Here is a 26,615-nt window from a genome sequence, read left to right as displayed (position 1 = left end):
AAACCTGAGTTGTAGTTTTAAACAGGCCCATGGAGAACTAGAATCATTGGCAGTAGAGGGTAATGGTTAAGCAAAGGGCTCTGAAGTCAGAAAGAACTGGGTTCAAATTCCAGCGCCTCATCTTCCCTGATATCTGACCCAGATGAATGAAGTAACTTCCCGGAATTTCAGTTTCTTCTCCTCTATAATGGGGATAGTAAAAGTACCTATCTTATAATGTTGTAGGGAAAAAATAAATAAAACAACATATGCCGTGGGCCAGCCACGGTAGTTCACACCTGAAACCCCAAGCACTTTGGGAGGCCGAGGCAGGCGGATCACCTGAGGTCAGGAGTTCAAGACCAGTCTGGTTAACATGGTAAAATCCTATCTCTACCAAAATATTAAAATTAGACAGGTGTTGTGGCAGGTGCCTGTAATCCCAACTCCCAGGGAAACTAACACAGGAAAATCAATTGAACCCAGGGGGTGGAGGTTGCAGTGAGCTGAGATCGTGCCACTGCACTCCAGCCTGGGTCACACACACACACACACACACACACACCAAAAAAAAAAAAAAAATGTTAAGTACCTGGCACGCAGTCAGTAGGCAGTCAATTAATGTAGCCATATTCAGTGGCAGCTCTAATAATTTGCTTTCCCAGTATATCTTGTGTTAAGCCATCAGTGGCTTAGAGTCATCATCATTAGGGCTGCTCAGGTCCAGCCTCTCCCTATGCAGAGGCATCAGTCACTACGTTCATCTTCGTGGAAGACAGTGACCCACCTCACACTGTGCAGGCTGGCAGGCACCAGCCACCCCTCCCACGCCCTAGCAGCTGGACGACAAGCATGTAATATAGGCTTGGCCGGGCAACAGCTGCCACCCAAAACCAAGGAATCACACAAAACTATGAGAGGGGATTGATATTTGTTCACAGTAGCAGCATTTCAGCAGAGCTTTAACCAGTGTGTGATGGCTGCTGCAGTATTTCTGGGCAGTGGGGTGCAGCTGAGGGGTTCCTAGTGCCTCCGTTCCAGTATGCCGCCTGCAGCATCACAGGCAGCCTTGGAGGAGTGCCTTGGTCATGGTTATGGCTGTCAGGCCTGCCTCACTTCCTACCCATCACCTGAGCCTGGCTCTCCACTCCTCCCATCACTGATCTCAGCTCCTCTACATGCTGCTATAAATTCCTGCCCTGGTTTAACTGGCCAGTGTCCGTTTCTGGTGCATGTAATCAACACACTGTAGTTGATACACTCCCAGAGAAAGCAGCTCTGGTTGCATCTGTTGTCACCAACAATGAGGACTCTAGTTGGGTAGAATTTGTGGCCATACCAACATAGAATTCATTGCTGTGAACTCAGCCCTTGTCCTTGTCAAGGACACCAGCTTAGATAGTTACACTTGAACAGTGCAAACAGACCTAGGTGCTTTGATGCTGAAAGATGCTGCAGCACACCAGGAATGCTTTCCTTCCCTCTGAGAGCTGGACAGGTACCAGCGCTTCAGGATTGGCCTTTGATTTCATCATAGTGGTAGAACTTTGTAAAAATGTTTAGGCTGGGCGTGGTGGCTCATACCTGTAGTCCCAGCACTTTGGGAGGCAAAGGCGGGAGGATTGCCTGAGCCCAGAAGTTAGAGACTAGCCTGGACAACATGGAAAAACCCCATCTCTACCAAAAAAAAAAAAAATTACCCAGATGTGGTGATGCATGCCTGTAGTCCCAGCTACTTGGGAGGCTGAGGCCGGAGCAGTTGAGCCTGAGAGGTCAAGGCTGCAGTAAGCCATGATCACACCACTGTACTCCAGCCTGGGCAACAGAGCAAGACCCTCTCTCAAAAAAAAAAAAAAAAAAGTAATAAAGTTTAAAAATTTACTTTTTTTACAATATTTTTATTAAAAGTGTCAAACATATAGCAAAACTGACCAAAACACCTGCCCAAAGCCCTATTCTTAACATCATCACGTGGGCATTAGGATTTCAACATATGCATTGTGAGGAGGCACAAACTTTCACAGGGAAAAGGAAAAACAGGAAATGATTTCATCATATTCTTCCTGCCCTATGAACCCCTTGATACCTGCTCCCCACCCATCTCCTTCACCCGATATCCTATTCTCCCCCCACCTCTAGTCAGACTAAGGTTTCTAAAAGTGCTGTCTCTTTGCCTCCGGGTCTTTGGGGTGGGGGGGTTGGTTTTTGTTTTTGTTTTGAGACGGAGTCTTGCTCTATCATCAAGGCAGGAGTGCAGTGGTGTGATCTCTACTCACTGCAACCTCCACCTCCCGGGTTGAAGCAGTTCTCCTGCTTCAGCCTCCAGGGCAGCTCCACCATGCCTGACTAATTTGTGAGTGTGTGTATATGTGTGTGTGTGTGTGTGTGTGTGTGTGTGTGTGTGTGTGATTTTTTTTTTTTTTTTTGAGACAAAGTCTCACTCTATTGCCCAGGCTAGAGTACAGTGGCACAATCTTGGCTCACTGCAACCTCTGCCTCCCGGGTTCAAGCAATTCTTTTGCCTCAGCCTCCTGAGTAGCTGAGTAGCTGGAATTACAGCTCTGCACCACCATACCACGCTGTTTACATTTTTAGTAGAGTTGGGGTTTCAGCATATTGGTAGGCTGATGTTGAACTCCAGATCTCAGGTGATCCACCCGCCTCAGCCTCCCATAGTGTTGGGATTACAGGCGTGAGCCACCACGCCTAGCCTACCTCCTAGTCTTTGTATAAGCTGTCCCCTCTACCTGAAACCCACTTCACCTCACTTCTTATTTTACTTTATTTTTGAGACAGGGTCTTGCTCTGTCACCCAAGCTGAAATGCAATGACGCGATCATAGTTCACTGCAGCCTCGACCTCCCAGGCTCAAGCAATCCTCCTGCCCTCAGCTGTTTTTGGTAGCTGCGACCACAGGTGCATACCACCACACCCAGCTAATTATTGTATTTTTTGTAGAGATGGGGTTTCACTGTGTTGCTCCAGCCGGCCCGTAACTCCTGGCGGAGGAGCAATCCATTCACTTTGGCCTCCCAGTGTGTTGGCATTACAGGTGTGAGCCACCACACCCAACCTACTTCACTCCTTTACCTGCCCAAGACCTCATGCTAGCCAGAGCTACAGATCCACCTCTCTCAGGAAGCTTCACCTGCCCACTTTGTGAGAACCTATATCCCACATTCTCACACTGTGCTATAGCTGTTTCCTTATTTATCCTCCTGATTGCTCTGTGGCTTTTTTAAAGACTTGCTTCCTAGAGGTTAGCAGAGCCTTACCCCCAGTGGCAACCCAATTAATGTTTGTTAAACAAATGAATAACTTTAGGACAAGCCCTAGCAGAAAATGTCAGGCAGGCAGACCGTGTGGCGAAAGATAAGGAGAACACTAAGAGAACCTGAAAATAACAATTGCTGTGATTTCACTCTTGCCACAAAGGATGGAGAATTCCTCTTTTTCAGGAGTAGGCAAGACAACTGACCACTCCAGGCCCGCCACACCCTGCCCTGGGGTCTGGAAGCTTAGAATTCCTATTCTCGGAGAACATCCCCTACAGCTCGGCAGGTGAATTAGAGGCTGATTGTTTTCTCTATAAATAAAGACCTGTATCCACATTGTTGCCCAAACAGAATCCTCCTCCACCAATATTTCATTCCAAATTCTAAGCCATGAAGATGGATTAGGTGTGGGAGCAGAGAGGAAAGAGAAGGAAGAAACTAGGATTTGTAGAGTGGTTATTTCCCTTTTCAACTAAGATTCTGCACTAGTAACTTAACCAGTGTCTTTTTCATTTAAAAAGTAATATCATCCAGGCATGGTGCCTCACACCTGTAATCCCAACTTTTTGGGAGGCCCGGGCAAAAGGATCGCTTAAGCCCTGGAGTTTGAGACCAGCCTGGGCAACATAGTGAAAGCTTGTCTCTCAAAATAAAATCATGCTGGGTGCGGTAGGGTGCACCTGTAGTCCCAGCTACTAAGGAAACTGAGGCAAGAGGTTGGCTTAAGGCCGGGAGTTCAAGACTGCAGTGAGCTGTGATCACACCATTGCACTCCATCCAGCCTGAGTGACAGAGCAAGCACAGTGAGACCTCATCTCAAATAATAAAAAGTAATTTTTTTTTTCTTTTGAGACGGATTCTGTTCTGTTGCCTAGGCTGGAGTGCGGTGGCACAATCTCGGCTCACAGCAACCTCCGCCTCCCGAGATTCAAGCAATTCTCCTGCCTCAGCATCCCAAGTAGCTGAGACTACAGGTGCCCGCCACCACTCCCGGCTAATTTTTCGTTTTAGCAGAGATGAGGTTTTACCATGTTAGCCAGGAATGGTCTCGATCTGACCTTGTTATCCACCTGCCTCAGCCTCCCAAAGTGCTGGGATTACAGGTGTGAGCCACCACACCCAGCCATGAAAGTTAATTTATGATCATGACTCCCATCATCATAAATTGGCATCATAGCTTGGCATCTCTAGGCAAGTTGAATTCAAGCCTATTCTATGGCCCAGCTAGTCCATGCCTGTGCTGTATTTCTCAAACTTACTGTGCATAGAAATCACAAGGGGATCTTTTTTTTTTTTTTCCTGAGGCAGACTTTTGCTCTGTCACCCAGGCTGGAGTACAGTGGTGCAATTTCAGCTCACTGCAACCTCCAGCTCCCAGGTTCAAGCAATTCTCCTGCCTCAACCTCCCAAGTAGCTGGGATTACAGGCATCCGGCACTACACCCGGCTAATTTTGGTAGTTTTCAGTAGAGATGAGGTTTCACCATGTTGACCAGGCAGGTTTCAAACTCCTGACCTCAGGTGATCTGCCCACCTCGGCCTCTCAAAGTGTTGGGACTATAGGTGTGAGCCACTGCACCTGGCCCACCTGGGGATTTTTTTTAAATGCAGATTCTGATGCCAGTGTGTCTCAAAAGTTACCATGTATATGGATCACCTGGGGACCCTGTTAAAAGCCGATTCTGATTTAAGCAGATGATTTTGAACTGCAGAAGAATCACCTGAGGATCTTGTTAAATACAGATTCTAGATGTAAAGAAACTTTCATGTGGGAATCAGAAAAGCAGTGAAAGAATGCTAACAGCTACACCAGTAGTTCATAATTTTTTTTTTTTTTTTTTTTTTTAGACAGTCTCACTCTGTCACCCAGACTGGAGTGCAGTGGCACGATTTCAGCTCACTGCAACTTCCACCTCCGAGGCTAAAGCAATTCTCCTGCCTCAGCCTACTGAGTAGGTGGGACTACAGGCACGCACTACCACACCTGGCATTTTTTTGTATTTTTTGTAGAGATGCAGTTTCACCGTGTTGACCAGATCAAATTGCACACCGCCTCCTGGCAGTAGAAGGTGTAAAGTGTAGTATAATCATATAGTGGAGGTGATGTGGAAAGTGAAAACTCACTCTACACCTGCCTGCAGCAACATGTTTAATCTCCCAAACTTAAAGAAGAAAAAACACTCAAAGTTCACAAAGAGGCAACGCTAAACAAATATTGTTTAGGTAACAAAGCTTTTAAACAATAATTACACAAAATTAGGGAAGGTGAAAGAAGGTAGCAGAAAGAACGAGAAACTAATGGATGTGAAGGGTTTGGTAAAGCGGGAGCTCAGGAGTTCGGGACTAACCTGGGCAACATGGCAAAGCCTTGTCTGTACCAAAAATACAAAAATTAGCAGGGCATGTTGGCACACGCCTGTAGTCCCAGCTACTCGGGAGGCCGAGGCTGAAGGATTGCTAGAAGGGTTTCTTTTTCACAAAGAATGTTTCATATCTTTAGTTGGTGGTGGTTACACAGGTGTTCATTTTAGTCCTTAAATTGCACAGTTATGTTTTACACTCATATGTATGCAAAATTTTATGATTTAAGACTTTATAAATTAAAAGATTGCAGTTAGATATATAGTAAGATGTTTAGTCACTTAGCCTCACTGCCAACACTGCTGTCTTCATTCCTAGGGACAACTCAAGTTACCAGTTCTCTGGTCCCCTATGCATTCACGAGTTTATATGTGTGTGTGTATATGTGTGTATATATATATACAATTTGTGTTAACATTTACAGAGATGTTGTGTGTGTATATAATTTGTATTAAAATTTATATAGAGATGCTGTTATACAAATTATGATATACAAATTATACATAATGCAAATTATGCTGTTGGGTATGTGTACATATGTGCACATATACATATGTGTATGTGTACATATGTGCGTGTGTATATAGGTGTGTGTACATAAGTGTATGTGTACATATGTGTGTATATAGGTGTGTGTACATGTGTGTGTACATATGTGCGTGTGTATAGGTGTGTACATGTGTATGTGTGCATATGTGCATGTATGTGTGCATGTGTGCATTTATGTGTACACATGTGTGCCTGTGTACGTGTGTGCATGTGTATATATGTGCGTGTGTACACGTGTGTGCATGTGTACATGTGTACATCTGTGCATGTGTAGGTGTGTGCATTGTATGTGTACATGGGTGTATGTGTGCATGTACATGTGTGGATATGTACCTATGTGTACGTGTGTGCGTGTATATGTGTGTGTGCATGCATGTGTACATGTGTATTGTACGTGTGGATTTGTATGTGTACATGTGTACGTGTATGTATACATGTGTGTAAATGTGTGTGTACATATGGGCTTGTGTACGTGTGTGTGTACACGTGTGTGCATGTGTATGTGTTCATATGTGTACTGTGCATGTATGTGTATATGTGCGTGTATACTTGTGTGCATGTGTACATGTGTATGTGTATATAGGTGCATGTGTACGTGTGTACGTGTGCATGTGTACATGTGTATGTGTACGTATGTGTGCATGTGTATGTGTACATGTGTGTATATACACAGAAGCCCAACGGCCTAATTTGTACACTTTGTCTTTTGGATGTTTCACTTAATATATCATAAAAAATATTCCAGATGAATGCCCATGGAAATGCATTATTTTGTATAATTTCATAGAATTCTGTTGTATGAAAGTATATTATTATAGGCCGGGCGAGGTGGTTCATGCCATTAATCCCAGCAGTTTGGGAGGCTGAGGTGAGCAGATCACGAGGTAAAGAGATCAAGACCATCCTGACCAACATGGTGAAACCCCGTCTTTCCAAAAATATATACAAAAATTAGCTGGGCATGGTAGCGCGTGCCTGTAGTCCCAGCTACTTGGGAGGCTGAGGCAGGAGAATCGCATGAACCCGGGAGGTTGGAGTGAGCCAAGATCGAGTCACTGCACTCCAGCCTGGCAACAGAGCAAGACTCTAAAAAAAAAAAAAAAAAAAAAAAAAGTATATCATTATTTAATTATTAAGTAGCATATGAATATAATCCCTATTATCAAAGAAAGAAAGAAAAGGAAAGGAAAAAGAAAAAGAAAAACTGGGCCGGGCGCGGTGGCTCACGCCTGTAATCCCAGCACTTTGGGAGGCCGAGGCGGGTGGATCATGAGGTCAAGAGATCGAGACCATCCTGGTCAACATGGTGAAACCCCGTCTCTACTAAAAATACTAAAAATTAGCTGGGCGTGGTGGCGCCTGCCTGTAATCCCAGCTACTCAGGAGGCTGAGGCAGGAGAATTGCCTGAACCCAGGAGGCGGAGGTTGCGGTGAGCCGAGATCGCGCCATTGCACTCCAGCCTGGGTAAGGAGCGAAACTCCGTCTCAAAAAAAAAGAAAAGAAAAAGAAAAACTGGCCAGGCACGGTGGCTCAGGCCTGTAATCCCAGCACTTTAGGAGGCTGAGGCAGTCAGATCACCTGAGGTCAGGAGTTTGAGACCAGCCTGACCAACATGGAGAAAACCTGCCTCTACTGGGTGTGGTGGTGCATGCCTATAATCCCAGCAACTCAGAAGGCTGAGGCAGGAGAATCACTTGAACACGGGAGGTGGAGGTTGCGGTGAGCCGAGATCACACTACTGCACTCCAGCCTAGGCAATGGGAGTGAAACTCAAAAAAAAAAAAAGAAAAGAAAAAGAAAGATTACTGTGCATAATGTACACACACACACACACACAGAGAGAGAGAGAGAGAGAGAGAGAGAGAGGCGGGGGGAGGGAGAGAGAGAAAGGTTTTCCAATCCTCCCTCCTCCAAACTTCTCTCGTTTCCCCACCTTGCTTAAATATAGCAGTAAAACCAGGTACCATGGCTCACACCTGTAATCCCAGCACTTTGGGAGGCCAAGGTGGATGAATCACTTGAGCAGAGGAGTTCAAGACCAGCCTGGCCAACATGGTGAAACCCCGTCTCTACTAAAAATATAAAAATTAGCCAGGTGTGGTAGCATGTGCCTGCAGTCCCAGCTACTTGGGAGGCTGAGGCTTGAGGATCGCTGGAACCTGGTAAGTCAAGGTTTCACTGGGCCATGATCATGCCGTGGCACTCCAGCCTGGGCAACAGAGTGAGACCCTGCCTCCAAAAAAAAAAAAAAAGCTGTAGCCAGCATGTATTCTTTCAGTACTTTTTCACTGGGTTTACATGAATATGTATTTCACCATTGAAAATATAGATTTGAATATGTGTTTAGGTCTATATATCTATGTGGGGTTTGCTTTTTTTCTTTAATGCAATATATCTTAGAGCTTTAATCATGCTTATATTCATAAATCTGGTCTGGTATTTCATGATATGGCTAAATCTCAATTTATTGTAGCCTCTTCCCTATTGTTGGACATTGAGGATGTGGGTTTTGTTTGTTTGTTTTTTTGCTATAACAATGACTTGCAACTGACACTCTTGGACATTCTCCCTTTTGCACCTGTGCAAATGTTTCTCCGGAGGAGAATGGATGGAAAGCAGAATTGATTGGCAGGACATATTTAAAAACGTATTGCCAAATTGCCCTCGAAAGTGGCTATAAACATTCATGCTCTCACTAGCAATGCATTTGAAAAACAATTTCCCTGTACTCTTGCGAACAGTAGATGTCCTGAGTGTTTTTAATTTTTATTGATCTAATACATGAAAAAAAACAGTGGGTATGAGCTTTACTACTCATTCCCTTTATAATTAGTAAGATTGAACACCCCTTTCATGTTCGTTGCTCAGAATCTGCATTTAACAAGATCCCCCAGTGATTCCTCTGTACGTTAAAGTTTGAGAAGCACCGAAGTCAGAATCTGACTTTTAACAAGGTCCCCAGGTGATCCGTATACATGTTACATTTTGAGACACACTGGCATCAGAATCTGCATTGTAACAAGATCCCCAGGTGACTTCTGCACAATGATGAAAAATACAGCTAAGGCATGCAATAGCTAGCTCCTGCTCAGCATGTGTGTGTGTTTAATCTTTTCTATTGGGACATGTGGAAACCAGTGTTTCCGTTTATTTGAACTTACGTTTCTTTAATCATAAGTGACCTTGAACTTTTTTTTTCAAATTTTTACATATGTTTTTCTTATCTAGTAGCTACCTAGTCTCTGAATTGCCTTAGTTTGCTTCAATCATAACAAAGTTGGTCTTTTTTTTTTTTTTTTTTTTTTTTTGAGACAGTCTCACTCTGTCACCTGGCTGGAGTGCAGTGATGCCATCTCAGCTCACTGCAACCTCCACCTCCTGGGTTTAAGTGATTCTCCTGCCTCAGCTTCCTGAGTAGCTGGGACTACAGGTGCACACCACCACTCGCAGCTAATTCTTTTGTATTTTTAGTAGAGATGGAGTTTCACCATATTGGCTAGGGTGGTGTCAATCTCTTGACCTCGTCATCTGCCCACCTCAGCCTCCCAAAGTGTTGGGATTACAGGCATGAACCACTACACCCAGCCCTAAAATTGCTCTCTTAAAAGAGTCTTTGCTGTTGCTCCTCCCCCCCCCCAGGAATGCTTGCTCCCTGGTTCTTTCCATGGCTGCCTATTGCATTCGTGTTTTAGCTCAAAGGTCACTTCTAGCCAAAGTCAGGTGCCCACCACCAGCACCCAGTCACCCCCGATCACACTACCATGGTGTTTTGATCATAGCACCTGTTGCTTTCTAAAGTGACCTTGTACATTCTCTGGTTATTTCTCTGAATCCCCTCTGGATCTTGTGTGTCTTGAACATCACTCTATCTCCAGCACCTAGAACAGAGCCAGGCAATAAAGTGGGCTCAAAGAATTGTTATCAAATGAACTAATAAATGAATTCCTGCCGGTGAGGTGGCTCATGCCTGTAATCCCAGCACTTTAGGAAGCTGAGGCAGGTGGATCACCTGAGGTCAGCAGTTTGAGACCAGCCTGGCCAACATGGGGAAACCCCATCTCTACTAAAAATTCAAAAATTAATAAATAGCCAGGTATGGTGGCAGGTGCCTGCAATCTCAGCTACTTGGGAGGCTGGGGCAGGAGAATCAATTGAACCCGAGACAGAGGTTGCCGTAAGCCAAGATCATGCCACTGCGCTCTAGCCTGGGCACCAGAGTGAGACTCCATCTCAAAAAAAAAAAAAAAAAAAAATGAATTCCTGGCAAGGGTAATGATCAAGAAATAAGATTTGTTCCTGTCTAGTTTTACAACCCTTTGGGGAATCATTTGTACCTGGATAAACATTTGTTCCTTCTGGTATTCATAGTGGAGTGGTAGTATTAATGTTACAAGTTAAATGAGGATGCTTAGGGAGGAGAACCCAGCCAAGCGCAGTGGCTTGCACCTGTAATCCCAGCACTTTGGGAGGCCGAGATGGGAGGATCACTTGAGCCCAGGACTTCAAGACCAACATGGTGAAACACCTTCTCTACACACACAAAAAATAGCCTGGGTGTGGTAGCATGTGCCTGTAGTCAGGAGGCTAAGGTGGGAGGATCGCCTGAGACCGGGAAGTTGAGACTGCAGTGAGCCCAGATCACACCACTGCATTCCAGCCTGAGTAACAGAGCAAGACCCTGCCTTCCCATCCCCACCCACCCCCGCCACAAAAAAAAAAAAAAAAAAAAAAAAAATTTAAAAGGAAAGAGAACTCGGGTGCCCACATCCCGAGAGGCCCAGGACAATCAGAGACAACATTCTATTGACAATTTGTTTTAGTCTTTTTCTCTTTAAAAAGAAGAGTAAGCTGGCCGGGCGCGGTGGCTCAAACCTGTAATCCCAGCACTTTGGAAGGCCGAGGCGGGTGGATCACGAGATCGAGACCATCCTGGTCAACATGGTGAAACCCCCTCTCTACTAAAAATACAAAAAATGAAATGGGCATGTTGGCGCATGTCTGTAATCCCAGCTACTCAGGAGGCTGAGGCAGGAGAATTGCCTGAACCCAGGAGGCGGAGGTTGCGGTGAGCCGAGATCGCGCCATTGCACTCCAGCCTGGGTAACAAGAGCGAAACTCCGTCTCAAAAAAAAAAAAAAAAGAAGAGTAAGCTTTCCTCATTTAATATATGGATTGAAACTCTGAAAGCATGGGAATTCTGCAACTCAGAGTTAAGTAAAATTACACATGTTTGTTTGATTCAAATCTATTTCCATGCACAACAATATCTGTGCCTAGTTAAGTGGAATAACCAATTATAGATGAGTGCTATTTTCATAGATAACTGTTTCTTTTACCCCATTGCCATAAATAACTTAATACTTAGAGTAGTACCTCTGTACTAGACATTGTTCTGTGCTGTTTACGATATAAATTCACTAATCCTCAAGCCACTGTCACTGCGTTGGCATTGCCATTTTATTAATGAGAAAAATGGGGCACAGAACAACTTTCTTGAGATCACAGGGGTGGGATGTAAACAGAGCCAGGAGCCGGAATTTTTTATTTTTTTATTACTTTTTATTTTTATTTTTGGAGATGGAGTCTCGCTGTCTGTTGCCGGCCTGGAGTGCAGCAGCATGATTTTGGCTTACTGCAACCTCTGCCTCCTGGGTTCAAGCGATTTTCGTGCCTCAGTCTCCTGAGTAGTTGAGTTACAGGCGCCCGCCACCACACCCCACCTAATTTTTTTGTATTTTTAGTAGAAACGGGATTTCGCCATGTTATCCAGGCTGGTCTCAAACTCCTGATCTCAGGTGATCCACCCGCCTCGGCTTCCCAAAGTGTTGGGATTACAGGTGTGAGCCACTGCGCCTGGTCAGAGCCAGGATTCTAACTCAGGTTGGTTCCAGACTGTGCTCTTAGTACTACATTATGCTGCCTCTGGAATCTTTATGATGTTTGTAAAGAGAGGTAGAGTGACCAGAAGAATCTGTTGTATAATTCAGAGGTATGCTGTTTATCTCTTGGAAAAATACTTAAGAGTTATGAGAATTACAGATATTCTCCATTTTTTTTTTCTACAAAGCGATAATGTTTGAAATTTTACTGACTTCCTGTGTGAACGAAGGAGATTGCCTAACAGCTATTAAAAATAAAAATCAGGACACAGGTGATATATGAAGAATGAGGAAGTAACTAGTTTTCAACAGAAACATCCTATGGAGAAAGTACTTTTAAATGCATGTTTGGGCCAGGCATGGTCTCTTACGCCTGTAATCCCAGCAGTTTATGAGGCAAAGGCAGGCGGATCACCTGAGGTCAGGAGTTCAAGACCAGTCTGGCCAACATGGCAAAACCCTGTCTCTACTAAAAATACAAAAATTAGCCAGACACAGTAGTATGCACCTGTAGTCCCAACTATTCGGGAGGCTGAGGCTGGAGAATCACTTGAACCCAGGAGGAGGAGGTTGCAGTAAGCCAAGATCCCACCACTGCATTCCAGCCTGGGTGACAGAGTGAGAGTCTGTCACTCTGTCTTGGGGGGGGGGGGGAGGGGGAGGGAGATATGCATCTTTGCCTTGATTCTCTTATTATGTAATATTGTTGCTGAACACAATGAAAAGTTGTCACCTATAAGAACTTCAATCTATATGTTTAAACTTAGCAACAGATTTTTTTTTTTTTTTTTTTTTTTTTGGTAGAGTCTTGCTGTCGCCCAGGCGGGAGTGCAGTGGCGCAACTTAAGCGGTTTTTTTGTTTTCGAGACAGTGTCTTACTCTGTTGCCCAGGCTAGAGTGCAGTGGTGCAAACATGGCTCACTGCAGCCTCGACTTCCAAGGCTCAAGCCATCCTGCCTCAGCTTCCAGAGGAGCTGGGACCCCAGATGCATGTCACCGGCCCAGCTAATTTCTGTATATTTTTTGTAGAGACAGTTTTGCCATGTCGCCCAGGCTGGTCTCGAACTCCTGAGCTCAAGTGATCTGCCCACCTCAGCTTTCCAAAGTGCTAGAACTACAGGCGTGAGCCACTGCCCTGGCCTATGTTATCTCTTACACCTTGCTGGGGAAGTGTAAGTTAATACAATCATTTTGGCATTATCTTTTATACCACCCCAAGGTATACATTCACTCAAGAGAAACTCTGACAGTTTTTAGAAAGATCATAGCAGCACTGTTCACAATGGCAAAGACCTGGCAAAGGCCCAAGTGCCCATGGACAGGAGAGTAGGTGAAGAAACCGTCAGGCAGCTTCTCCCCATCTCAGGATATCACATTCCTGGCATATACTATAGTTATTCTTGAGAGCTACAAGCAACAAAGGGAGATAAACCAGGTCAGTCCAAGCCTACCTGAAGAGCTGTCCTGCATATATAGTGGTGGCATTGGTAGAAGTGGCCTTTGGGAAGTGATTAGGTCATGGAGGTGAAGGCATCATGAATGAGATTAGTGCCCTTATGAAAGAGGCCTAGAAGAAACACCTCATCCCTTCCACCTGGTGAGAAGAGAGTGAGAAGGCTATGAGGAAGTGGGCCCTCATTGGACGCTGAATCTGCTGAAACCTTGATCTTGAACTTTCCCAACTCCAGAACTATGAGAAATAAATTTGTTGTTTATTTAAAAAAAAAAAAAACTCACACACTGGAATATTTACAGAGCAGTCAAAATCAATCAACAATGACAGCAATTTGGATGATCTCAGCAAAATAATATTAAGTGAAAAAAAGTAATTCTTGGAAGATTACATACCCTTTTATATTCATTAAATATTAAAATTGTATTTTTCAAGGAATGCATGTAGGTGCGATAAAACTTGCTAAAGAGGAAAAACGAATGATCTGGAGGAGTCAAGTTTCAGAGAAGGGGACATCAGGAGGCCATGTAAAGAGAGATGTGGGTTGGGGTTAAGGTCCTACTTTTGGGCTGTACCTTCCATTCCCTGGTACTGATTCACAGTGAACAGAGGTGCAAGCGAGCAGCCTAAAAACTGTAGGCAAGTGTAGGCTAACAGTAGGCCAGTAATGATTCATGTGCCAATAATTGATTGTGTACACCTGAGGTGAAACGAGAGCAACAAATATAAACACACATACACGCCTCAAGCAGTTTAAGGGGGTATCAGATGTCTCCCATCTCCCCAACGCACCCCTTTCACCCCAGAGGCAACCACTGTTTATCCAGTCTCCTTCTCAAAAGGAGACATGATAAACATGAGTATGTGTGTCTGTGCATACATAAATATGCACTTTTTTTTGAGACAGAGTCTTGCTCTGTCACCCAGGCTGGAGTGCAGTGGTGCAATCTTAGCTCCACCTCCCAACTGAAGCGATTCTCCTGCCTCAGTTTCCCCAGTAGCTGGGATTACAGGTCCCCACCACCACCCTCAGCTAATTTTTTGTATTTTTAGTAGAGACAAGGTTTAATCATGTTGGCTAGGCTGGTCTAGAACTCGTGATCTCATGTGATCCACCCACCTCGGCCTCCCAAAGTGCTGGGATTACAAGTGTGAGCCACCGCCCCTGGCCACGCGTGTATATTTTGAAATGTCTTTACAGATACGTGTAACTACACATACATCCCAAAAAAGACGAAGTTTTTTGTGTTTTTTTAAGAAGTTTAAGTATTGGAAATTTAACCTGAAGTGACTTCAGCCGGCATTACACAAACATTCCTAAGTCGATTCACAACCTGAAAATCAAGGGGGAGTTTGAGGAAAACAGGTCAGATTTTGAGAAATGGAAACAAGCCAAAATGCTGTTCTCGCAAGCCCTGCCCTGGGGTTCGCCAAAGGTAACCTCACAGACGGCGCATTTCAGACGCTGCTGACCCCCCAGGACCACCCGGTAAAACTCAAAAGCGGCGCGTTAAAAATACAGATTCTCAGGCCCCGCCCCCAAAACTCGAGCTGAGCCTGGCTGGGTCTTTTTGAAACAAGGGCCCCCACGTGATTCTCAGGTTCGGGCAAGCTTGGGGCACAGCCCTGTCTTAAGTAACTCCCCAATCTGAAGAAAGTAAACACCTGGGGGCTGTAGGTGGCTTTCTTGATCCCCGTTGGATGTCACTTACGTGGTGCCAGGAAGGGTCTCCCTCGGGTCTCATCAGGGTCCCAGCCATTCTGAGCACGAACGCTAATTAGCTCAACCCCCCGAGGACAGCGCCTCTGTCACCTGCCGGGCGGGGCCTGCGCCGGGTTGGCCCCAGAAGCTCTCCTGTGTGGTCCGAGAGTGTATGGTCCGAGTCACCAGGCGGGAGCGGACGCTCGTGGATAAAAATACACATTCCTGGCCTCGGCCACCGGAATCCAGAACTTTCGAAATCTGTATTTTTAACCGGCTCCTCCAGGAACATGTTCTCCCTGCAGTTGGAGACACTCTGGTCTCATTTAAAATTTAAATTTGGGTGTGCAGCCAGGGCTGAGAACCAGGAGTGGAGGTCGTGCTTCTCAGCTCGGAAGCACTCAGAATAACCTGTGTGCGTGATGGGGCTGATGAGCGGCGGGGAGACGGCCTTTAAAATATATCCCAGTGCCCAGGTTCCAGCCCAAACCAATTAAGTCCGAATCTAAAAGCACAGCCTGTGTAGCGCGGCAGCCACAGCGCCACCTGGGAGCTCGTTAGAAATACAGGAGCTCAGGCCCCACCCCAGACCCACTGAGTCAGAATCTGCATTTTAACGAGATCCCCAGTGACTCGTACGCGCATTAAAGTTGGAGGAGAGCTGCGCTTCTGAAATTTTAATGGGCAAACGAATCACCTGGGGATCTCGTTAAAATGCAGACACGGTTTCTCAAACTTTAATGTGCATGAGAATCACCTGGGGATCTTGTTAAAATGCAGATTCTGATTCAGCGGGTCTGGGGTGGAGCCCGAGAGTCTGCATTTCTAACGAGCTCCCAGGTGGCGCGGGCTGCCCGGGCGCGGACCGCAAGTCCTCGGGACCCCTGGGGTCTTGGCTCTAGGCCAATCAGCTGTCAGGACTCTTGATAAATCGCCCTGCTCGGCTGATGAGCAGAATTGCTGGGACATGCGCGCTCCCGCTGAAGGGGGTTAATTTCCGAACTCCGGGAATTCGTTGTGTGAAGTAGGCCACTCCTAGGGACGCGCCGGGAGCCCCGTCCTCGCGCCATGTCGCGGCGCAAGCAGACTAAGCCCCAGCACCTCAACTCCGAGGAGCCGCGGCCTGTGCGCGGGGAGTGCGAGGAGGTGGCCCCGCAGGTGGCTGGGGAGCCCGGTAAGTAGCGGTGCGGGAGCCCCGCCCTGGGGCTGAGGGCTGGTGTTCTAAGGTTCTCCGGACCCGCGCGCATACGGGGACCGGGGGAGGGGGGCTGGAAGGGCTGGCGAAGAGTGCGGCGCGGAGTCCTGGGACTCGGACCTGGGCGTCCCCGCCCCCGCCTTTGTAAATTACAGCCTCCGCGAGTCAACGGTACCCCTCCCCGCCTGGATCCCTCCAGCCACTCTTCTCAACAGCTAGCTGGTCTACGAGTTTGCCTCCCAAACACGCTGGAAGGATGCTCTGAGGACCCCTTACACTATTTTCGGGGTGCGCGGGCACCCGAGTTCCCGGCCTCCTTGGCACCAGTCTTCGGCTGCTCGCCTGGAAGGTGGCTCCTTGCCGTGGGGTTACGTTTCAAATGCGTTGTCTAGGGAAGGCCTCACGGAGGAGCGGACCTCCGAGTGAAGACCCGAAGGATGGGAGTGGGGATTCGTGCAGGTAGCTGGGGGGAAGAGCATTCCAGGCCGAGGGAACGCCAGCGCTGCTGTAGCCCGAGAGATCTGGGGAGGCCGGAGAGGTGATGGGCGGGGGAAGGAGACTGCCGGGGATGGGGGGCGGCCGTGAGCCCCGGTAAGAGCTCTGCGTTTTATCTGAGCGAAGTGAGAGCCATGGTGGGGGCAGAGCGGTGATACTGTCGCACTTAGCAGGCGGACCCGCACCCCCTCCTTGGCTGCCACGTGGACACGATGTGTAGCAAGGAGATTCTTGGCTACCCTAAGCTCCCTAGGCAGCGTTTCTCGTTCGGGGATCCTCTGCTTCAGAAGAGCCTGCGAGAGGGGAGCTTTGGTGGCTCGCCAGATGACTCCTGCGCCTCGGGACACCCTGCCTCCACTGGAATCTCGGGGTGGGGTTGGGGAATCTGCATTTCTAAAGCGCTTCCCTTTCTGCTTGTCTTGCGCTTGGATTAAGACATTGCAGGTTCCTACTTTCTCTTCTGCCTACCAGCTCCTCGTGGTTAGCCGAGCCCTTTCCTTTAAGGGAGTAGGGAAAGGAGTTGAAACTCGACTTCCTCCTCTCCCCGGCTCTTTCCTGGCGCGGGCGGAAAGGGGGATATTGGGTCCCCTCTCTGGGGAGGCCTCTCAGCTCCAGAGACGCGGGCTCTGTAGCTTCCGCACCAACTTCCAGAACAGTCGGTCTGGTGGGTTTTGACCACACCTTCCGGAAGAGGTGGTGGTGGGGAGTAGATTAATGAAGGCTCCACTAAATTAAGAGTTTAAATGTTAAAATAAAGCTTGTTCGGGTGGAGCTACCATAACTAGGATGGCATAATCACCCTCGTGCCCTGGGATAGAGATAGGGAGGTAAGACTTACAGGACCAAGCCCCCTAGGGCCAGGGGCGGGGCTCTTGTTGATTCTCTGCGTCTAGGGGAAGTCGGGGAGGTTCTGGGGATGTTTATAGAAAAGAATTGCTGAATAACCCCGGGCTGGAGTTGAAAGTCAGTGCACTGAGCTACTTTTGATTCCTGCAGCCAACACTGCGAGGCGCCTTCCGGAGCTGCACCCGGCGTTTTGGGCACGGGGAGGGTGTTGTGCGTCGTGGAGTACTGAGGTGCCTTCTTGTGGGAGCAGGATGCAAAGTCTGCCTGCCTAGAAGTGTGCTGGAACTCCAGCCCCCACCTGGTGGGGGGAGGAGGAGGGGGAGGAAGCAGTCTTCCAACTGAGGTTGTATCCTAGCATCTTTGGTCTGCTCTCGACACTGGCAAGGGGGTATGTTTTACTAAGGCTGGGCCACTCTTAATTTGCAGGTGTCTTTGCAACTCGAGTAGCTTTTGGAGGAAAATACAGTGGAAAGTAATTAGACTTCCCATCACCACCAATAAAATGACAGAGGGGTGGGAGGAACCTTACTGAGGGAACTTCATCCGTTCCCCGGTGGTTAAAACACTGGCTATGGTAACCTGCTTTCGAATTGTGGGTGTTTTTAAATGTGGCCCACCCCTACTTTCCCAGGAGAGTGGGCTTCAGTCCTTCCTCCGTTTCCTGGATGTCTAAATGTAAAAGAAACCTTTTTGAGGCCCCTCACACCTCCCTATCAGAGTCTTTATCTGGGTCATCCTTTAACTCACCTCTTTTATTATCTAGTTTCTTTGAAAACGCACTTTTCTCCCCGAGAATCTGGTAGAATCTTATGTGCGTATATCAGTGAATAACACTAATAACATTTATACAGTGTTGACTAATACGCAAGGTTCTCTTACATATAGTAAAGAACTTCATCTAAGCCATTGAGAACAGGGGCCATAATCCCCATTTGACAGATGTGGAAACTGAGGAACAGGGAAGTTGAATAGCTTACCCAGGGGGCAACCAATAAGTGATAAAACTGGAATTTGAGGCCAGGTGCAGTGGCTCACACCTGTAATATCGGCACTTTTGAGAGGCCGAGGCGGGCAGATCATGAGGTCAGGAGGCCTGGCAAACATGGTAAAACCCCGTCTTTACTAAAAATACAAAAGTTAGCCAGGTATGGTGGTACACACCTGTAATCCTGGCTACTCAGGAGGCTGAGGCAAGACAGTCACTTGAACCCGGGTGGCGGAGGTTGTAGTGAGCCAAGATCATGCCATTGCACTCCAACCTGGGCGACCAGATCAAGATTGTGTAATAAACTGGAATTTGAAACTTGCCAGCTGGCTCCCCAGTCTGTTCCCCAAAACCACTTTGTTATACAGCGCCTCACTTAGACTGTTTTCAGTCTTGCTTGACTTCTGTGGAGTTAAAACCCTCAAGAGTTTAATGGTTTTCTAGTATGTGAGTTGCTAAGTAGTTTTGTTTCTGTCTTCCCCTGAGGGCCATAGGATGGGCTGCAGATCTAGTGAGCATAGGTTCCAATGGGCTGAAAACTTCCAGTCCTACAGCCTTGAGCATCTGAGCCAGTTTCTTGCCCTCGGAGCAGAAGTCTCCAAAGTATGGTTCCCAGACCTGCATGGGCATCAATTGAGAACTTGTTAAAAGTGAAAAATCACCGGCTCCACCCTAGACCTACTTAATCGGGAACTGCAAAGGGGGTGTTCATGCCACCTGGGTTTTAAGCAGCCTTCTAGGCAATTTTGATACACGCTCATGTCTGAGAACCATTGGCAAAAAATACAAAAACTAGCCAGGTGTGGTGCATACCTGTGGTCCCAGCTACTCCGGAGGCTGAGGTAGGAGGATGGCTTGAGCCTGGGGGGCAGAGGTTGCAGTGAGCCACATTCATGCCATTGCACTCCAGCCTGGGTGACCGAGTGAAACCCTGTCTCAAAAAAAAAAAATAGAAGTCCCTGAAATCTACCTCTACTTGATCCACACTACCACCCTTCCCCCTGCCCTAAGTTTTCAGTGAGTCTAGGATAAGGCCTGGGAAACAACACTGAAGCCATGATCTAGGTGACTATGACACAGATAGTGTCAGGATTACACTTGGAAGAAACACTGGGAATAGGACTAGTGCAGACTTTGTCAGCCCTAGCCCTGCTGACCTTTGAGGCTGCATTGCTTCCTTGTGGGGGCTGTCCTACATGTTATAGGATATCTAGCAACATCCCTGGCCTTGAACGACTGGATGCCACTCTCACACATGCATGCAAACAAAATTATGACAATTGAAAAATGTTGGGCCAGGCACAGTGACACCTGTAATCCTAGTGTGTTGACCAACCTGGCCAACATGGTGACACCCCTTCTCTACTAAAACACAAAAATTAGCTGGGCACGGTAGCATGTACCTACTCGGGAGGCTGAGGCAGGAGAATCGCGTGAACTCAGGAGGCAGAGGTTGCAGTGAACTGAGATCACACCACTGCACTCCAGCCTATGCGACAGAGCAAGACTCTATCTCCAAAAAGTAAACATTAAAAAAAAAAAAAAAAAGTTCCCAGGCATCGCTGAGTGTCCTCTGGTGGTAGAATGGCCCCCATGGGACTAGATCATTTGTTAAGGGTCTTTGAGCACAACTTCTATGACGTGACATCTGTAGTCCCCCTAACGTGTGACATCTGAAGACACACAATGATGAGCATTTACTCAACTCAGACTGGGCACCGTACTGAGAACTTACGTTTTTTTTACGTTTAACTTTGCAACACGTATATTACCTCCTTTTGCAAACTAGTAAACTGAAGCTCGGAAGGGTTAAGTAGCTCACCAGTAGTCCCCACAGCACATAGCTGAGCAAACCCTCTGCCTAAAGCTGAAGCCCTCACCACTGTGCTCTAGAACTTCTCATGCTAAGATTCCTTTACCCCCAGAAACCTCTCAATAAAAGTGAAGTCTGGCCGGGCACAGTGGCTCATGCCTGTAATCCCAACACTGGGAGGCCGAGGCAGGTGGACCACAAAGTCAGGAGTTCGAGACCAGCCTGGTCAACATGGTTAAACCCCGTCTCTACTAAAAGAAAATACCAAAAAACGAGTAGAGCATGGTGGCACACACCTGTAATCCCAGTTACTGGGGAGGCTGAGGTGGAAGAATTGCTTGAACCCAGGAGGCAGAGGTTGCGGTGAGCTGAGATGGTACCACTGCACTCCAACCTGGGCAACAGGGCAAGACTTCATCTCAAAAACTTCCAAATAAAAATTGCATGGATCTACTGTTTTAAAAAAAAAAAAAAAAAGGCAAGGTGCAGTGGCTCACGCCTATAATCCTAGCACTTTGGGAGACAGAGGCCGGTGGATCACAAGGTCAAGAGATTGAGACCGTCCTGGCCCACATGTTGAAACCCTGTCTCTAAAAAACAAAATTTTTTAAAAGTGAAATTCACCTTATAATCTTGGGACAGAAAGTTCCATACCTTGACCTGTAATTCATAAGCCAGTCAATTTTTTAAGGCTTCAGATGGCTGGGCACGGTGACTCACACCTATAATCCCAACACTTGTGGAGACCAGGGCGGGCGGATCACTTGAGGTCAGGAGTTCGAGACCCATTTGGCCAACATGATGAAACCCTGTCTCTAAAAATGCAAAAAATTAGGAGTGATATGGCACACCTGTAATCCCAGCTACTCGGGAGGCTGAGGCAGGAGAATCACTTGAACTCAGGATGCGGAGGTTGCGGTGAGCCGAGATCATACCACAGCTCTCCAGTCTGAGCAACAGAGTGAAACACTACTTCAAGAAAACATTTTCATACACTAATAGGACCTTTTTTCCTTTTGGATTTAAGTCTATTTTGAGATAAGTTATTTCAGAATCTTCTAGGAGTACTTAATCTTTGCTATAGAAATCTTAAAACCTACATATTAGGTTGAAACCTGAAATTTTTTGACCGTTTTGGCTAACAAAAATGGCAATTTCACATGGTCCGACCCTCCTAAAAATAGAATAATGCAGTGAACTCTCACATAGCCCTTGATCCACTGTGACCAGTAGCATGTGGCCACCTTCATTTCTCCTTATGCCAGCTCTCCCCGTGGATTATTTTGCAGAAAAACTTGCATTCATACAACTTGTAAATGTTTCAGCATTCATCCTTAGACTATGGGAATGCTTTTTAAACTCAAATTCCATTTTCACACACAAGTGTAAAACCCCTTCAGTGAGTGAGCACACTTCTATCTCAAATAGCTTTTCCTGTATATTCTAATCGGGAGGCAAGTTGAGTCCCGATATTGTCAATCATCTCAAGTCTCTCAATCTTTGGTTTTTTTCTTCCATCTGTCTTTCCTTCTCTCTTTCTTTTTTTTTTTTTTTTTTTTTTTGCCTTTTAGGTTTTGGGATACATGTGAAGAACATGCAAGATTGTTGCAGAGGTACACACCTGGCAGTCTGATTTGCTGCCTTCCTCCCCGTCACCTGTATCTGGCAATTCTCCCCATGCTATCTCTCCCCACCTCCCCACCCCCTGCTGTCCCTCCCCTATTTTCACCCTACAGACCCCAGTGTGTGATGCTCCCCTCCCTGTGTCCATGTGTTCTCATTGTTTAACACCTGCCTATGAGTGAGAACATGCAGTGTTTGATTTTCCGTTCTTGTGTCAGTTTGCTGAGAATGATGGTTTCCAGGTTCATCCATGTCCCTACAAACCATCTTTCTTCTTTCAAGTTATTTGTTGAAACAACTGTGTTTTATCCTGGAGATCAGTGATGTGTGGCCTGTGACCTTTTGCTGAACTGAGGCAAAACAAATAAGAAATCCAGAGTAAACATCTTTTTTTAAAAAAAAAAAAAAAAAAAAAAAAGGGTCGGGTGCGGTGGCTCACGCCTGTAATCCTAGCACTTTGGGAGGCTGAGGCGGGTGGATCACGAGGTCAGGAGCACAAGACCAGACTGACCCATACGGTGAAACCCCATCTCTACTAAAAAATACAAAAGTTAGCTGGGCATGGTGGCTCGTGCCTGTAATCACAGCTAGTTGGAAGGCTGAGGTAGGAGAATTGCTTGAACTGGGACCTGGGAGGCAGAGGTTACAGTGAGCCAAGATTGCGCCGCTGCGCTCCAGCCTGGGCTACAGACTGAGACTCCATCTCAAAAAAACAAAAAACAAAAACACCTGACATTGCCATGGCATCCAGCTTTTTGCTCTATCTAATGATATTTGGGCTCTTTTGTGTCTTATTCCACCTCTCTCCTAATTTGTGCTTATATTTGACAGAAATATCAGCCTGTGATGGATTGTTTTAAAAAACTAGTTTTTCATACCATTTAAGAAGTACTCAACAAATGTTAAGTTTTTTTTAGTCTGGATTTTGCCAGTTTCCCGGTTATGTGACAGTGTCCTGACCCTTGTCCTTCTTGGAAACTGTAGTAAGGAGAAAAGGACTTTTGCAAGACTAGTTAGAGCATACATGGCTTTCATGTTGTAAACTTTTTCTGGAAAGGTGAAGGGAGGTGAAATAGGCCCAAACCTACTGTATTCTGAAACTCAGCATGGTGGTTATAGTTGAGAAACTAAGCAAAACCTCTTGCCTCGATTTCAGCTTCGGAACTTGATAATGATGTTCCAAAAGCGACCTGCCTCTCCACTGAAAGCAGTGACCCTCAGAAGGCCCCTGTCCTCACTCTTGCCTCAGAGTCAAGGGAACAGACGGCCACCCTTGGAGAGAGGACATTCAACTGTTGCTACCCAGGTAAGAAGAAAACCCGGCGTGCTGAGCCGCTTCTCCGTTTCAAGCACTGATAAGCAGGGCCTCTGTGAATCCTCTTGCTGACTGCTCCTCTTACTCTTGCATGCTGTCAACACACGACCACCCACATCAGCACACACAGCCTTCCCTGGGGCCCTAAGAGTCCTTGTAGCATCCAGAGCTCAGCATGGCACTTACCAGAACATCAGATTCATAGTAGCTTCCATCTTGAGGTTGTACATTTACAGACATGCTTTTTTTCCCCCAAGATGGTGTCTTGCTGTGTTAAGGCTGGAATATAGTACGTAGTATGATTATAACTGACTGCAGTCGCCAACTCACTGAGTGCATGTGATCGTCCCTCTTCGGCTTCCTGAGTAGTTGGGACTACAGGCATGCACCATGTCTGGGTAACTTTTTTTTTTTATGGAGGTGAGGGTCTGTCGATGTTGTCCAGGCTGGTCTCAAACTCCTGGCCTCAAGTGATCCTCCCACCTTGGTCTCCCAAGCTCTGGGATGACAGGCATGAGCCACCGCACTCAACTGAGGTTCTGTTTGAAGCTTTGTATTTTCAGGCCCGGCGTGATGGCTCACACCTATAGTCCTAGCACTTTGGGAGACCGAGGTGGGTGGATCACCTGAGGTCAGGAGTTCGAGACCAGCCTGGCCAAAATGGTGAAACCCTGTCTCCACCAAAAACACAAAAATTAGCCAGATGTGGTGGTATGTACCTGTAATCCTAGCTATTCAGGAGACTGAGGCAGGAGAATCACTTGAACCCGGGAGGCAGAGGTGGCAGTGAGCCAAGATTATGCCACTGCCTCTCTCAAAAAATATATATATTTTTTTCTTTTCTAGGTTGCCACTTCAAAACTGTCCATGGCATGAAAGACTTGGACCGCCATCTTAGAATCCACACGGGTAGGTATCCATTCTATTCAACAGCACAGTGAGAAGATAGGAAGTGAATGTGAATTAAGTGCTGGGGACACAGTAATGAACGGGCGATCTCTGCCTCATCTGCCTCATGAAACAGTCTAGTGGGGTGGGCTTGGGAGAAGGAGTAAAAGGGGCGTGACATGAAGATAAAGAGTTTGCCAGAGCCACACAGACCAATGGCTATAGTCATCTTAGAAGAGTCATAAGGTGGCTTCTTAAAGGTACTTTTTTTTTTTAGGGCAGCCAGCTGCTGAGAAGAAAAATAAGATGTGCTGAAGCAAAGGAGTGCCATGATCTATACCAGGAGTCTACAGACTCCCAGGGCAGCTCCAGCCTGTTGGCATGCTCCTTGGTTTATCTGTTGTTTGCAGCTTTCTGGCCCTATAAGCACAGAGTAGTTACTACAGGGACTGTGGGGCACACAAAGCCTAAAATACTATCTTTTTTTTTTTTTTTTTTTTTTTTTTTTTTTTTTTTTTTTTTGAGACAGAGTCTCCTGCTCTGTCAGCGAGGCTGGAGTGCAATGGTGCAATCTCAGCTCACTGCAACCTCCACCTCCCTGGTTCAAGTGATTCTCCTGCCTCAGCCTCCTGAGTAGCTGGGATTACAAGTGCCCGCCACCATGCCCAGCTAATTTTTGTATTTTTAGTAGAAACAGGATTTCACCATGTTGGCTGGGCTTGTCTTGAACTCCTGACCTCAGGCAATCCACCCGCCTCAGCCTCCTAAAGTGCTGGGATTACAGGCGTGAGCCACCATGCCCATCCTGCCTAAAATGCTGTCTTGCCCTTTATAAAACACTTTGGCGACCCTTAGTTTGTAATACAAATCCTATACTTGCATGTTTGAGCAAGGATATTGGTTTGTTCTTTCAGAAACCACTCTCAGTGGCTTAAACGTAGTCTGGTTTATTTCTCAAGTACAACTTCAGCATCACATAGTCGACAGCTGGTCCAGTGGCTCTGCCATCCTGGATATGTGGCTTAGCCTCTGGGTCCCGGGCAACCACTCTAATTCTCAGCGTCTCTTAACCAGTGGGCAATGGAAGCAGGCCACGGCATGCCTCCTTGGGGCTGTGACCCAGAAGCAGTAGCCCTTGTGACCTAGGGGAACATGAGCAAGACTTAGTCATGTCCATACCAAGCGTCAAGGGGACATGAGGAATGGTTTTAAGAGGGCAACACATGCCCAGATGAGCCTCTGGAGCCCGTTCACTGAGACAACAGAGCTTTCTGGACAAAGACAGCTGTCTCTGTCCAGAAAGATGGGCATTGTGCTATCACAGAAGAAATGGCCACTTTTACCTGGGGACAGTGGATCATGGCAAGCGTGTTAGCAAGGAGAAGCTTGATCCTTCACCTTGGAAGACAGGCTACCAGGATGATGATGGCAGTAAAAGCATGCAGATTTGTGGGGCCCTTTGAGGAAAGATGAGACAGCTCAGATTAAGGAATTTCAGGGTGGGTAACTCAATCCTGAAAATAACTTGAGCGATTGTTCTCAACTGGGGCTAGGCTACTGCCGTTCGGCGGGCGGAGGTCAAGAATCTTAACATTCACAAGCTAGCCTTCACAAGAACTAAAGGCCCACAACATCCGCAGTGCTGGGGTCGACCCAAGAGAGGCACAGGAGCTGGGTTAATGTTTCCTTGAGGTAGTGCAGGGCATGCTGGGGATCCAGGACATAGAAGGTAAGGTGTTGTTCTGGAGTCGGGGAAGCAGATGCACCTTCCTAGTGTAAGGAAATGGAGGCTGCTTCACTGGGTTCAAGGTGACGGCTTTAGTTCTCTGAATTGAACTAATGGAAAGTAGGAGAAGAGGTATGGGGGCCGCCTGGTATTCCTCCCTTGGGGCATGACCCAGAAGTAGCATCCCCTGTGACTAGTGGGACTCAAATAATGGTAGTTTAAAGCCAAAGTCTTTCAGCCCAATGATGTTCCAGATGTTAAGTGATCAGGCAGGGGTGGCACCAGCCCCGTGGTTTCAGGGACCCAGACTCCTGCATTGCTTGGTCATCCCAAGGGTTCAGCTCTTGTTAGCCTGCTCCACAGTGGCCTCCTGCCACCCTAAAGGCACATCACGTAGGCTTACCTATTTGGCCAGAACTTAATCACATGGCCACCCCCAGCTGTGGATATGAAGGCTGGGAAAAGGCAGTTTGCCCCTGTGTAGCCGGGTACCCAGCTGCAAAGAAGGTTCTGTTACCAAGAGAAGAGGGG

At 46.9% G+C, this 26,615-nt stretch overlaps 1 protein-coding gene across 2 annotated transcripts in view; it reads left to right on the top strand.

Annotated features, from left to right (window-relative positions):
* The window catches only part of ZFP64 (ZFP64 zinc finger protein), a 110,187-nt gene that overhangs the window by 59,943 nt on the left and 23,629 nt on the right, over positions 1 to 26,615 (top strand). The window contains exons 1-3 of one of the 2 annotated variants that reach the window (XM_039479670.2): positions 15,828 to 16,372; positions 23,312 to 23,461; positions 24,317 to 24,379. In XM_039479670.2, the coding sequence (XP_039335604.1) occupies positions 16,267 to 16,372; positions 23,312 to 23,461; positions 24,317 to 24,379 (319 nt within the window). In that variant the 5' untranslated portion in view covers positions 15,828 to 16,266. Of the gene's footprint in view, positions 1 to 15,827; positions 16,373 to 23,311; positions 23,462 to 24,316; positions 24,380 to 26,615 lie in introns of those variants that run through there. The other variant, XM_074406665.1, reaches the window with a different exon arrangement.

This window comes from Saimiri boliviensis, chromosome 9 (genome assembly GCF_048565385.1).
Source record: "Saimiri boliviensis isolate mSaiBol1 chromosome 9, mSaiBol1.pri, whole genome shotgun sequence".
Classification (NCBI taxonomy): domain Eukaryota; kingdom Metazoa; phylum Chordata; class Mammalia; order Primates; family Cebidae; genus Saimiri; species Saimiri boliviensis.
Note: the sequence above shows the minus strand (reverse complement) of the source record. Positions and strands in the feature narration are given on the sequence as shown.